This window comes from Lissotriton vulgaris, chromosome 7 (assembly GCF_964263255.1).
Source record: "Lissotriton vulgaris chromosome 7, aLisVul1.2, whole genome shotgun sequence".
In the NCBI taxonomy this organism is placed as follows: Eukaryota; Metazoa; Chordata; class Amphibia; order Caudata; family Salamandridae; genus Lissotriton; species Lissotriton vulgaris.
Window position 1 is genome coordinate 1,622,168,878 of NC_141695.1, and position 12,376 is coordinate 1,622,181,253.

Sequence of the window (12,376 nt, forward strand, 5' to 3'; positions counted from 1 at the left end):
CAGGAGGTGTTAACTCTTCCCGGAGTCAGAAACAATGGCCTGGACAGGAAAGAGGTTACACGTTCCTCCCTAACAGATGGCTAGTGAAGTAGCACATTAAGGAGGTGAGCTTCCAATGCTGCACGGCTTGTGATGTGCAACTAGACTGCCTCCTAAAACGGTAACCAGACCTCCCCCTGCCCCCAGGCTTATTTGCACCCGAGCAGGTGGAAAAAATAGGTATTCAGGAGGTATACACCCACAGAAGGCTGGATACACCTCTAGGGTGGACTAGCTGGTCTGTACAGCTAAGGAAGACTTCTGCCACTTTTAAAAGTGGTAGAATAGTGGGTTCTGGGTAGAAAAGGTGACCTACAACTCAGGATGTGGTCACCTCTGGGGCGAATTCACCGCTGGGGCTAGTAGCCCATTGGCCGTTTGCAACCAAATGCCTAATGCCACTAAATCTAGGATTTAAGGGCTACCCCTTATACCAGAAGTTCTGAAACAACAGGACCTGCACAAATCAAAAGAGGGATACTCTGCATCTGTGGCAACACTTCTGGAACTGCATGATCGAGGCTCGTCCTAAGATAAAGCTTGGTTCCTCCAGACCTATGAGAGCAAGAAGCAACCTCAAACTCCCCTGGACTATGGCACTAGTTCCCTGCAAACTGCAGGTAAAACAACACTCCAGATCCGAAGAATCGGTAGCCATTCGGTCCTCTGAGAGATCACGCAAATCCAGATGGTGTAGTGGATTGTGGGAACTGTAGTCTTGCCCACCACAAAGTAGCCAGCTGCTGTGCTTACCACTGCCAAGGCTTGTTAGCCGTTAGCCCGCAACTGACCCCTTCACTAGACACTGCCTCCATAGGGACTCTACAGCTGCCCCCTTGTTGAGATTTTGCACCATGGTCCCCTGCAGCAGTGTGTAAACGGTAAAAGTGGCTCTCCCAAGGCTCCCATTCAGCACCAGGGACAGCAAGGACAACTCTGCACCCGGGCTCTAGGGGCCAGGTAAGATTGAACTGACTGTTTTGGCTTGGTCCTGGGACCCGCATCAGCTTTCCCTTTGTTGGATTCCATGGAACTCCACCTGCAAGTGACCGATTGTCAGTACCACTTTTTACCATTGACTGCAAAGCAAAAATTCTTCAGTATCGAATTGCTGTGATTTATGTTTTCTTCTAAAATCATAACTCTGGTTATATGTATCTGATCACGTTCACTGTGGTGTCTAAATTAATATAAAAAAACAGTTTAAAAAAATTGGTATCAGATTTTTTTCGAGTTGTGTTAATTCCTTATCGTCCATGTTGCAACTCTGAAATGCTTGAAACATGTTCCTCCAGTAGATCCTGACTGATCTTTGCCGCTCCACCAGGACTGAGCTAAGGATTTATCATAGTGACTCCAAGGACCAAGGGGTATGTGAGAGTATTGTATGGTGAAGCCTAACCAGCATCATCACATAATGCTCCACCTGCCTAAGGCAACAAATTATAATGTCATTTACATGAGTGCCTTTATTTTGCTGGTGTACATCAATTAATTAGTTAACTCCTTGTCCGCGGCGGTAATTCCGCCGCGGGCTGGGGGGGGAGTCATGCGGCACCGCCATGCTCGTGACAGAACCACTCTGCCACGGGCGAGCTGTGCTAATGACAGAGTGGTGCCGTCACGGCCCACCCGCTCATCAATTCAGCCGCGCAGGTGCGGAATTGATGCAGCGTGGGCGGGGCTGCCGTGGCGTGACGGAAACACTCCGTCACTAGCACAGCGTGCCCGTGGCTCTTGACGGAATGGTTCCGTCACAAGCTCGGAACGGGTTAAAGAGGTATGTGCAATACAAAATGAATTTTATGGAAAGGAATTTTGGTCAATCTCAGTAGGTTATTCCTGATTATTCACAAATCCAGATCTTCAAATCGTACAAGGAGCATTTTTAGGTCGAGCTAGAGTTGCGCATGCATAGCATGCGGTCTAGCTCGACAACTATTGTTTTCAGTTTCCTGGGAATCTGAGACAGTGTTCGACCACGCGCCTCTGCTGTCTCAGATTTGTCCGTGTGAGCGCGCTTTCGTAACTGGCTGCTGGCAGCTTGCTGGAGACAGCTTGAGTACTTTCGGTGCCGATTTCTCCTCGTGGGCGCGCACGCGCCGTGCACATCCCGTGCCTCAGATTCACAGCCTCTCTCAATCACACACAGCCACACTCACGCATGCGCACACACACATACACCCACGAAGGCACAATGCATCGGGACACACAGACACACATATACACACACACAGCTAACAGACACACAGCCACACATATACATACACACGCACAGCTACACACGTGCACACACACAGTTACACCCACACACGCGCCCCACCCCCCCACTCACCGGGCTCTTCTTCCTTCCTCGCACCGTTATGCATTTCCTGCTCTCTACCGAAACCCGCATCACTCCTGGAATCCCTGCTTTCTTCTCCTGGAATCCCGGCTTGCTTGTGGGCTCCCTCTGCCTCCAAGGTGCCACGCTCCGGACGAGCTACGTCACCGCTACCCTGCTACAGAGGCGGGGAATCTGCCGGAACTTCGCAGGCTCCTGCCTATCGAAGTAGAGCCCGCCTCTCTCGCCTGCGTTCCATGCCTCGGAGCTATAATTCTGACTGCCTTCTGTAAACTACGTCACAACCCTCACGTTACAAGAACATTTGGATTAAGTTAATAAATAAAATACAGCAGAGTACTTGGTTCTAACGTTGGCTCGTGTGTTGGAAGCACTTTTGTTTCTCAGAGTAGTGTCTGCTGATTCTATGCTAAAAACATTCATTTCTGGCTAGTCAAAGGCAGTCCTTCAAGGACCCCAGCCACGGTGGAAACTGTTACTTCACCAGGTTGGGGTGAGCTGCGAGTTGCCATGGAGAATTTCTGTGGGATGCATTTAAAGACTACTTTTCTGGCTGGGCAGCGGGGATGCTTGGAATTCACGTGCACACAGTGCATTGTGGGGCCTAGTTGTTGAATGGTGTTGCTTTCCCTGGTGGCCGTGGTGATGTCTGGCTTTGCTAGTCTGCCCTACGTTTTATAATTTATTTGTGTATCAACAGCATCTCTTTCCACCCTACCCAGTGCTACAGCGATTTACTGTGGAAAGTGAACAAATAACCTACATATGAAGGAGGCCTCATTTTAAAGATGTTGATATGAATAAGCAGGTATCGCGGACAGCGCTGCCCTGCCAGCCTCGACTGACCTGACCCATGTTATCCATGCAAGGTGCCCTCCATTCCATTGTAGAGCGATTCACGTCACGCGCATTAGCTGATTGGCTGTAAAATGACGAACGTATTTTGAAGTTGGAAATTATTTTACTAGGAACGCATAATTGCTTCACTATTAAAAGGTGGAGCAGCCTGATACACTGAGGTATGTATAACTGCTTGCAACTTGCTTCCGGGTAGACGTATGAACAGTGCCGACACGCACCATTTTTTTCAAAACAGATTTTATTGGGGTTTTTGCATATATGATGCATCACAGTGGTCTATTCAGTGCAGTCAGTCAAGATATTGTTCCCCATAGGACTTTTTCTCATCTGGACCATGATAAATGTGCAAAGCACAAAATATTAGTATGCGTAGTTTTACAGCTGAGGAAATTCAGAGGTGTACTAAAAGCACGTTTAAGAATACACACGGTGGAACATGTTAGTAACTGCTCAAACCTGGGAAAGAGGCTACATTTGTGCAAATGCAAGTTAGGTAATTTCGAACATCTGCAAAAGACCTTTAAAAGCTTCCATTCCTGGTCAATACCCCAGCGTGAAATCTGAAAAATATGTTAAGAGGTCTTGTAGCTAAAGTTCTGTGTAACATGGATAAGCCATCCTTTAGTATTGTATTAGTGGGTAACATTCACCAGGCACCAGCTATTCACTTCGCGGTACGTGGAATACCAATAATGTGTTGTGGGTCAACAAATCGGTATTTTAGGAATCAAAAACTGTAGTCAACATTGAAACTTAGTGACACGTTCTTTGCATCACACTATGTTCCTGGAAAATATTTTTTGATTCATATTAAGATCGGGTGCACTAGCAAGGAGAAGACAAGGTCAGGAGCGTTGAAGGTGGCAGGGAATAGACTTTATATAACCAGCAATGCTGCCATTCTTACCCAGTCTTGGTTCAGCACATTCGCTGCCAGGGATCTCACACCCCCTCACCCTCACACATCTCCTCACCCTCACACCCCCTCATCCTCACCCTCACACCCCCTCATCTTCACCCTCACACCCCTTACACCCCCTCAATCTCTCACCCCCTCACCCTCACACCCCCTCACCCTTACCCTCACAACCCCTCACACCCCCTCACCCTCACCCACCCTCTCACACTCACTCACCCTCTCACCCCCTCTCACCCTCACACACTCCTCTCGCACCCTCACACCCTCACACCCCCTCACCCTCACACATCTCCTCACCCTCACACCCCCTCCCTCTCACACCCCCCTCATCCTCACCCTAACACCCCCTCATCTTCACCCTCACACCCCTTAAACCCCCTCAATCTCTCACCCCTCACCCTCACACCCCCTCACCCTTACCCTCACAACCCCTCACACGCCCTCACCCCCACCCACCCTCTCACACTCACTCACCCTCTCACCCCCTCTCACCCTCACACACTCCTCTCGCACCCTCACACCCTCTCACCCTCACCCTCACACTCCAAACACCCTCACCCTCACACACCCTCTCACCCTCACACACCCTCTCACCCTCACACACCCTCTCACCCCCTCACCCTCACACCCCCTCACACACCCCCTCTCACCCTCACACCCCCTCACCCCGGTCACCCTCACCCCATCACCCTCCCTCATCCTCACCCCCCCAATCCTCACCCTCACACCCCCTCACCCTCACAACCGCACACCCTCCCCCTCACACACCCCCACACCTTCACACCCCCACACCCTCGCACCCCTCACCCTCACCCTCACACCCCCTCGCCTTCACACACCCTCACCTTCACACCCCCTCACCCTCACACCACCTCACCCTCACCCTCTCATCGCCTCACCCACCCTCACACACCCTCGCACACCCTCACTCACCCTCACACACCCTCACACAGCCTCACTCACCCTCACACCCTCACACCCCCTCACCCTCACACCCCCTCACCCTCACACCCCCTCACTCACCCTAACAACCTCACCCTCACACCCCCTCACCCTCACACCCCCTCACCCATACAACCTTGCCCTCACACCCCCTCACCCTCACCCTCACACACCCTCACCCTCACACTCCCTCACCCTCACACTCCCTCACCCTCACACTCCCTCACACACCCTCACTCACACGTACACACCCTCACCAGCATAGCATAACAAAACATAGCATAGCATAACAAAACACAGCATAGCATAGCATAACAAAGAAAGCATAGGATATCAAAACATAGCATAGCAAAACATAGAATAGCATAACAAAACATAGCATAGCATACCAAAAAACAGCAAGCATAACAACACAAAGCATAGGATAGCAAAACAAAACATAGCATAACAAAACAAAACATAGCATAGCAACACACAACAAAGCATAGCATAACAAAACACAACAAAACATAGCATAGCATAACAAAACAAAGCATAGCATAACATAACATAGCATAGTATAACAGAACATAGCAGAGCATAACAAAGCATAGCATAACATAACAAAAAAAGCATAGGATAGCAAAACATAACATAGCATAGCATAAGAAAGAGCGGCATAGCATAACAAAACACAGCATAGCATAGCATAACAAAAAAAGCATAGGATAGCAAAGCATAGCATAGGATAACAAAGCATAGCATAGCAAAGCATAGCATAACAAAACACAACAAAACATAGCCTAGCATAACAAAACACAACATAGCATAGCATAGCAAAACAAAGCATAGCATAACAAAACATAGCATAACAAAACATAGCATAACAAAACGTAGCATAACAAAACAAAACACAATAAAACATAGCATAGCATAACAAAACAAAGCATAGGATAGCAAAACTAAACATAGCATAGCATAACAAAACAAAGCATAGGATAGCAAAACAAAACATAACAAAACAGCATAACGTAACAAAACATAGCATAACAAAATACAACAACACATAGCATAACAAAACATAGTAAAACACAACAAAACATAGCATAGCTTAACAAAACACAACAAAACATAGCATAGCAAAACAAAACATATAATAGCATAGCAAAACATAGCATACCAAACACAACAAAACATAGCATATCATAACAAAACAGCCTAGCAAAACAGAGTATAGCATAATAAAACAGAACAAAACATAGCATAGCATAACAAAACATAGCATAGCAAAACATAGAATAGCATACCAAAACATAGCATAGCATACCAAAACTCAGCAGAACATAACAATTCAAAGCATAGGATAGCAAAACATAGCATAACAAAACAAAACATAGGATAGCAAAACAAAACATAGCATAGCATACAGCATCACTCTGCACCACGACAGCATCACTCAAGGGCACCACAACATCACTATGCACTACCACAGCATCACTGAACGCCACAGCATCACTCGTTCGCCATCAGAACATCACTCAGCGCCACCACAGCATCAATCTGTGCAACCATCAACAACACCTGGTTCAAATATGTTCTCCCAATGTTTCAAGCGTTATTACAAATGTAACAAGAAGATGTTAATATTTCACTTCTGTTCTTGGATTTTTGTCACAAAAAAATACACTGAACATAATCTTCACAAACGTTATTTACAAAACTTTAAGCTATTGCCATTATAAATTACAATAACTTTTATTTAAGTATTAATTATTGGAAATAAATGTAAAGCCATTGTTATTTGTAATATCAATATATGTAAGTCACGTAAATACAACACGTATTGCATTACAAATGCTATAGGTGTCACATTTGCGAAAGTTATAACTATTGGCATTGTAAATAACAAAGCTATTAATTTCTCTACTTTCAAAAACAAAACAAATAAAAAATGTGTCATTTACAATACCAATAGCTCAAACTTTCCTAATGCGAGACCTATTGCATTGCAAATGCTTGTTTCTCTTTGCTCCAATGTGGAATGTGTGGATCCTTGGAAGATTTGAGGATTTCTGCAATCAGATTGACTGGCAGCAACTGGAATTTATTGTTGCAGCAGAAGATATTGAATGCCAGGCAACAAAGCCTGCATCCTGCAAATAGTGACAGGTGGGGCACAAGGAATTGGGAAGCCTCTCCTAACTACAAAGGGGATGTAGGTGCATCCTAGCAGTGCAGGTGATGCCCTCCAATGAAGAAGATGTCCACATTACTCTAGCAGGTTTCACAAACACAATTTTAGGTTCACAGGTTTGTACGTTTGCAGTTAGGTCAAAACTTTTTTTAAACAATTCACTATCCTTTTTTGCAAATCCTCATAAAAACTTAAAACAACAAATATTGAAGAGCAAATGTGCATGGCAAAGGCTGTGTACAGTGGACTCTGTCAGGCTCAGTGCTTTACCACTTGCTAGGCCTTGTGCCAACAGCCAAGAGTGCACTAGCAGATGCCATGCACAGCTGGTCCAGTGCACATGTCAATAGACCATGCACAGGTGATTTGAGTCAAAGAGTCAGGACGCAAGGCCCAGCATCGGGCCAGGCCCTGCACGTAGAGGGCCTCATTCATGAAAAGTGTTGCATCACTGCGGAAAAACAGTGATGCAATACTTTTCAGTGCACCTTCCTTGCGACACCATGGATGCGCCATATTTACTGTACGGCACTGCATGCCACAAGGATTTACAGATACGTCAGTGTTTCTGACGTATCTGTAGGTGCAAAATTGGAACATTGCTTAAGTGTGTTTGAAAACAGACGAAACTCCAGCAACTCAAGCCCCATGTCAAAAGCCCTGCATTACTCCTTACGCCTGCTTCAAGCAGGCATAAGGATTTGACGTGGTGACGCCCTAGAAGTGGCGCAGTGAAATTTAAGTAACTGCATTAAGCACAGCTGTCCACTACAAGTGCTCATAATATACCAGAAACAAAAGCATGTAAATGTCTGAACCCAAAACATTAAGTTTTAGAGAGGAAGAGATAGAGGAGCTATTAAAAAGACCCTCCACATTAAATCCTGGCAATACAAGTACCGCTCCTGGGCAACAATAAGAATTGGAAAAGTTAACACAGCTTAAGAAAAACAGATCCGCACATCCCTCCAAGGTGAAGTCCTATTAGAACACTTGAGAGCAGGCCAAATTCCTGTTGGTCTGCAGGTTAAAAGCGTCCCTGTTATATTTACAGACCAGCCAGCCCTGAAAAGTACCACGCATCAGGCGTGAGACTAATGCATTTCCGTGTGGTGGTCCGCATCACCGAACTGAAATGCAAAGTCACGCATAATAGCTATTGCGCTCTTTGGCTGTCAAGCCGTTCTAGCTCTGGTAATTATGCACCCTTGCAATGCTAAACTAAAGTTGGAGTGGCTCCCAGCAGGGTTTAGGGTCTATATTTATTTTTCCAAAAATCCCCCTACTGTCTAAGGACCGCTGTCTTTGAAAATTTATGGGCTTCGGCAGCTCTCTTGCTTGGCTGCTACAATGTAACAATTATTCAATTCCAACTGCGCAGCATACAGATGTTCACATGACAGATGTAACGTCCTGCTGTGTGCTAGTTTTCGCAAGCGTGTGGCTGCTGTACCTGAGTTGCGGTGGCTGTGGGGGCTGCAGTGGCAATGAATGCTGCTCGCACCACAGTAATCATATTTTAAAAATATGATCGACATCCACGACCGGCGGCGAACCCAACCCAACCCTGAGGACAGGACTGCAGTGACTGCTGGATCCCAGAACACACCACTGTACATCTCTGCCACTGAATCTTCATGCTGCTGGAGTGGTTGTGGCCACGAGGCGGTCGGGCCCGTACCGTGATAATAATTTTTTTTTTTTTTAATTATATTAGCATGCTGGTTACCTTCGCCCGTGTGCACTGCCTGTGTTACAGCTGAAGTCTAGGTGTGTCTGGTGATCACTCAATTTCCAGCTGCGACATACAGCCTAACAAAATTCGAATTGGGCCGGTAGGGGTGAGCCATTGGTGGTCCTGGTCCAATTACTTTCAGTGCAGCGGTGTCAGAGCCTGGTACAGCTCTGTGACAGTCCTGCTGGCCTGATGGTGGGCCGCTGGCTGCGTGGCTAGGCAGATAGCGGCGCGCTGACCGTTTCCGACCGCTCATGGTAATAATGATTTTTATAGGGTTGCCTGTCACTCCCCCTCCTCTTGCCATGCCGTGTCTCTAACCCTCCTCTCATCCACTCTACTTCCCCTGCTCTTGCCCCCACTCCCCGGAATATCTCCCCTTGCCAGATTTTTCCCCTACCTATATGTTCCTTTTTGTTTGTCTCAACCATACTTGTAACTAAAATTGCCATGCTCTAATAACTGTGTAACTTTTGTAAAACTGTAACCTGCAATTTATTGTCTGATACCCATGTAAAGCGCTCGGATACCTCCGGGTCTAGCCAGCGCTATTTAAAACCTTTTAAATAAAATAAATATGTGCCACGCTGGTGGCTAGTTGCGCGCCAACCGGGACGGACCGCATCGCTCTGGGTATATGATTTTTAAGGTTGAGTTGAGTCGTATTGGAAATAAAGATCGCCATAGCGTGCACCCTTGCTGTTACCTATGTTTTGTGCCTCAGCCTGGGCTTCAATGCCTGGCTGTGGAGTCCGCGAGCCAGCTGATTGCTGACTCTTTAATTTGAATTACTTAGACAAGCTGTCTGACCATCCATGTAGTTGGAGCCTGACATCCAGTTTGGGCCGGGTCCCAGAGCAGCCTTCAGTCGACCTTTGCTCTGCATCACATTGATTGCCAGGGAGAAGCCAGAGGGGCCCAGTGGGCAAAGGCTGGCTAAAGCAGGATCTGCTGTTTGTCTGCATCTCCCAGATGCGTCACGTTGTAAATACCCCGCACCATGGCGCATCTTTTTCACCGCCGCTGCGTCACAAAAGTGACACAACGGCAGCGCAAGGGGCTTGTAAATATGGCTCCGAGTATTCTAATGTGCCGATCCGTAGCTGCTTCCTGTTATGTGCTTCATGCGAATTGTAACGCCGTGAATCCTGATTTGTTAATCCAAACACTTTGCATTCTGAGATTAATTGTTTTCTCCTTTCCTATCATAATTTACAGGGTATACAAATCCCAGAATACTGGGAACACCTAGTTATAACAAAATGCTGACGTTTTGTGATCAATAGGAACCTTTAATTTCAGCTGCTCTGCAGCAGTTTCAAGGTCTTTTTAGGGTTTCTCACAGCTCAAAGGGGTATAATTTGTAATATTATCCATTCCCATGGACTTCATTGCTTGGTTTTGCTCTGGAGAAATTGTCACTCATAATCGTTGAAATGTCACTCATAATTGCACTGAAATTTAAAAAATGTCACACATAGCATTCTGAAACCTTGGCAGCTATGGTCTCCCCCCCCCCACCCCCAGGTCCCAGCCAGGGATACTCCAACAAAAAGGTCTAATGGCCCTTTAACTCCGGCTTTTGTTATGTGCGATGCTCGATTTTGACTAGCCCCTTCTCCACCGGCACGGAGCTGCTCTAAACAAAAGCAGACACAACGCGCAGGCGCCACTGAAAGAGTCTCCGTGTCAGAAAATGAATGACACCTGGACGAGTTCAGCAAATGTGGCACCCCGCCGAAAGAGGCTGGCCTTGCAGCAAGGTATGCATAGTGTGCAATGAGTCAAATAGTGGGTAGACGGCGTCTAACCTCGACATCTGCAACCACCCCCACAAATTAAGCAGTGACTGTAATGAAGTTATCGCGATGCAGCCTTTAGGTTGAACTCATTTCGTTTCTTATCTTGCCCACTTGTAAATATTTCTCTTTTTAACGTCGCTGCAGAAAAGGCTCCCTGTGTGACTTTCAGGTCCCCGTCCCTGCCGTTCCATACATTTTCAGAAACGCATTTTTATCTAGAACTTAAATAGATCGCTTTTACCTTCGGCTTGTTAAAGGCAGTCATGTTTTCCGCTCTGTCGCGAGCGCTTCCTGTTTCAGCTACTAATGGACCAAGTTCAAGTGCAATTATATCCAGTGCCTTTGAACTTTGCCCTTTGGAGCTGTGTAAGCCCCGCCCATGCTTCCTCTTCCAGGCGTGCTTTGTAGAAAGACAGTCGCTCTGCTCTGCGGTGCTTTCAGTGACAGCCGCAGGCAGCTTTTGAACCAGGTATTGCTTGGCTACCAGGGCGCGCGGGCAGCAGATAAACACTGTGCTGTGCAACATTGTGTAACAGGTATCAATCAGCAAAGAGAAAAAATGAGTTAAAATGGGTCACGAGATGGCGATGTGTGAGTATCATTTATAGCTCCGCCATACTGCCCAGAGCCTAAGGTCTTCCTGTCTCTCAAGGCCCAACAGCTCAGTCGCTTATCTGGCACACTTGCTGCACAGCTCAGTTTCACTGGGTCTCTCATTGATGCAGCTGCACAGCTCAATGGCATGGGTCTCTACTTATCACTCTGGCTGCACAGCTCAGCCTCACCGGGTTTCTCATCTGTCACCCTGATTGCACAGCTCAGTCTCACTGACTCTCTCATCTATCACTCTGGAGCTGCACAGCTCACTCTCACTGGGTCTCCTCTCATCTGTCAAACTGGCTGCACAGCTCTGTCTCACTGGGTCTCTCATCTGCTACACTGATTGAACTGTTCGGTCTCATCTGGTTTCTCATCTGTCACCCTGATTTTCCAGCTCAGTTGCACTGGATCCCTCACCTGTCACTCTGGCTGCACTGTTCAGTCTCATTGGGTCTCCTATCCGTCAGTCTGGAACTGCACAGCTTAGCGTGACACTGGGCCCGATTCACAGAACTAACTTAAGACAAAATCCTAAACTTACTACTTTCGGTATTCACCGAAGGCATTAAGTAGTAGTAAAGTTAGGATGTTGTCTTAAGTCTGTCTTAAGTCAGTCTTAAGTCTGTCTTAAGTTTGACATAAGTCAAACTTAAGACACAATCCTAACTTTACTACTACTAAATGCCTTCTGTGAATACCAAAAGTAGTACGTTTAGGATTTTGTCTTAAGTTAGTCCTATGAATCGGCCCCTTGGTCTCTCATCTGTCAAACTGGCTGCGCAGCTCTGACTCAGGGGGTCTCCTATTTTCCACACTGGTTGCACAGCTCAGTGTTACCAGGTTTCTCATCTGTCACCCTGGCGGCGCAGCTCAGTCTACACAGGAATCCCAGCGGCTCTGGGCACTGTGGGGAGGAAACTGTGTGCAAGTGCTGTGGGAGGCTTGGATTGCTAGTGTGCTG

General features: G+C 46.9%; 1 protein-coding gene across 2 annotated transcripts in view; it reads right to left on the reverse strand.

The window, feature by feature from the left end:
- LOC147706118 (adenosine deaminase-like) overlaps positions 1–11,136 on the reverse strand; it is a 180,336-nt gene extending 169,200 nt beyond the window's left edge. The window contains exon 1 of one of the 2 annotated variants that reach the window (XM_086932552.1): positions 11,057–11,136. In XM_086932552.1, coding sequence (XP_086788678.1) covers positions 11,057–11,080 — 24 coding nt within the window. In that variant the 5' untranslated portion in view covers positions 11,081–11,136. The remainder of the gene's footprint in view (positions 1–11,056) is intronic. The other variant, XM_086932553.1, reaches the window with a different exon arrangement.
- Between the last annotated feature and the right edge of the window lie 1,240 nt (positions 11,137–12,376).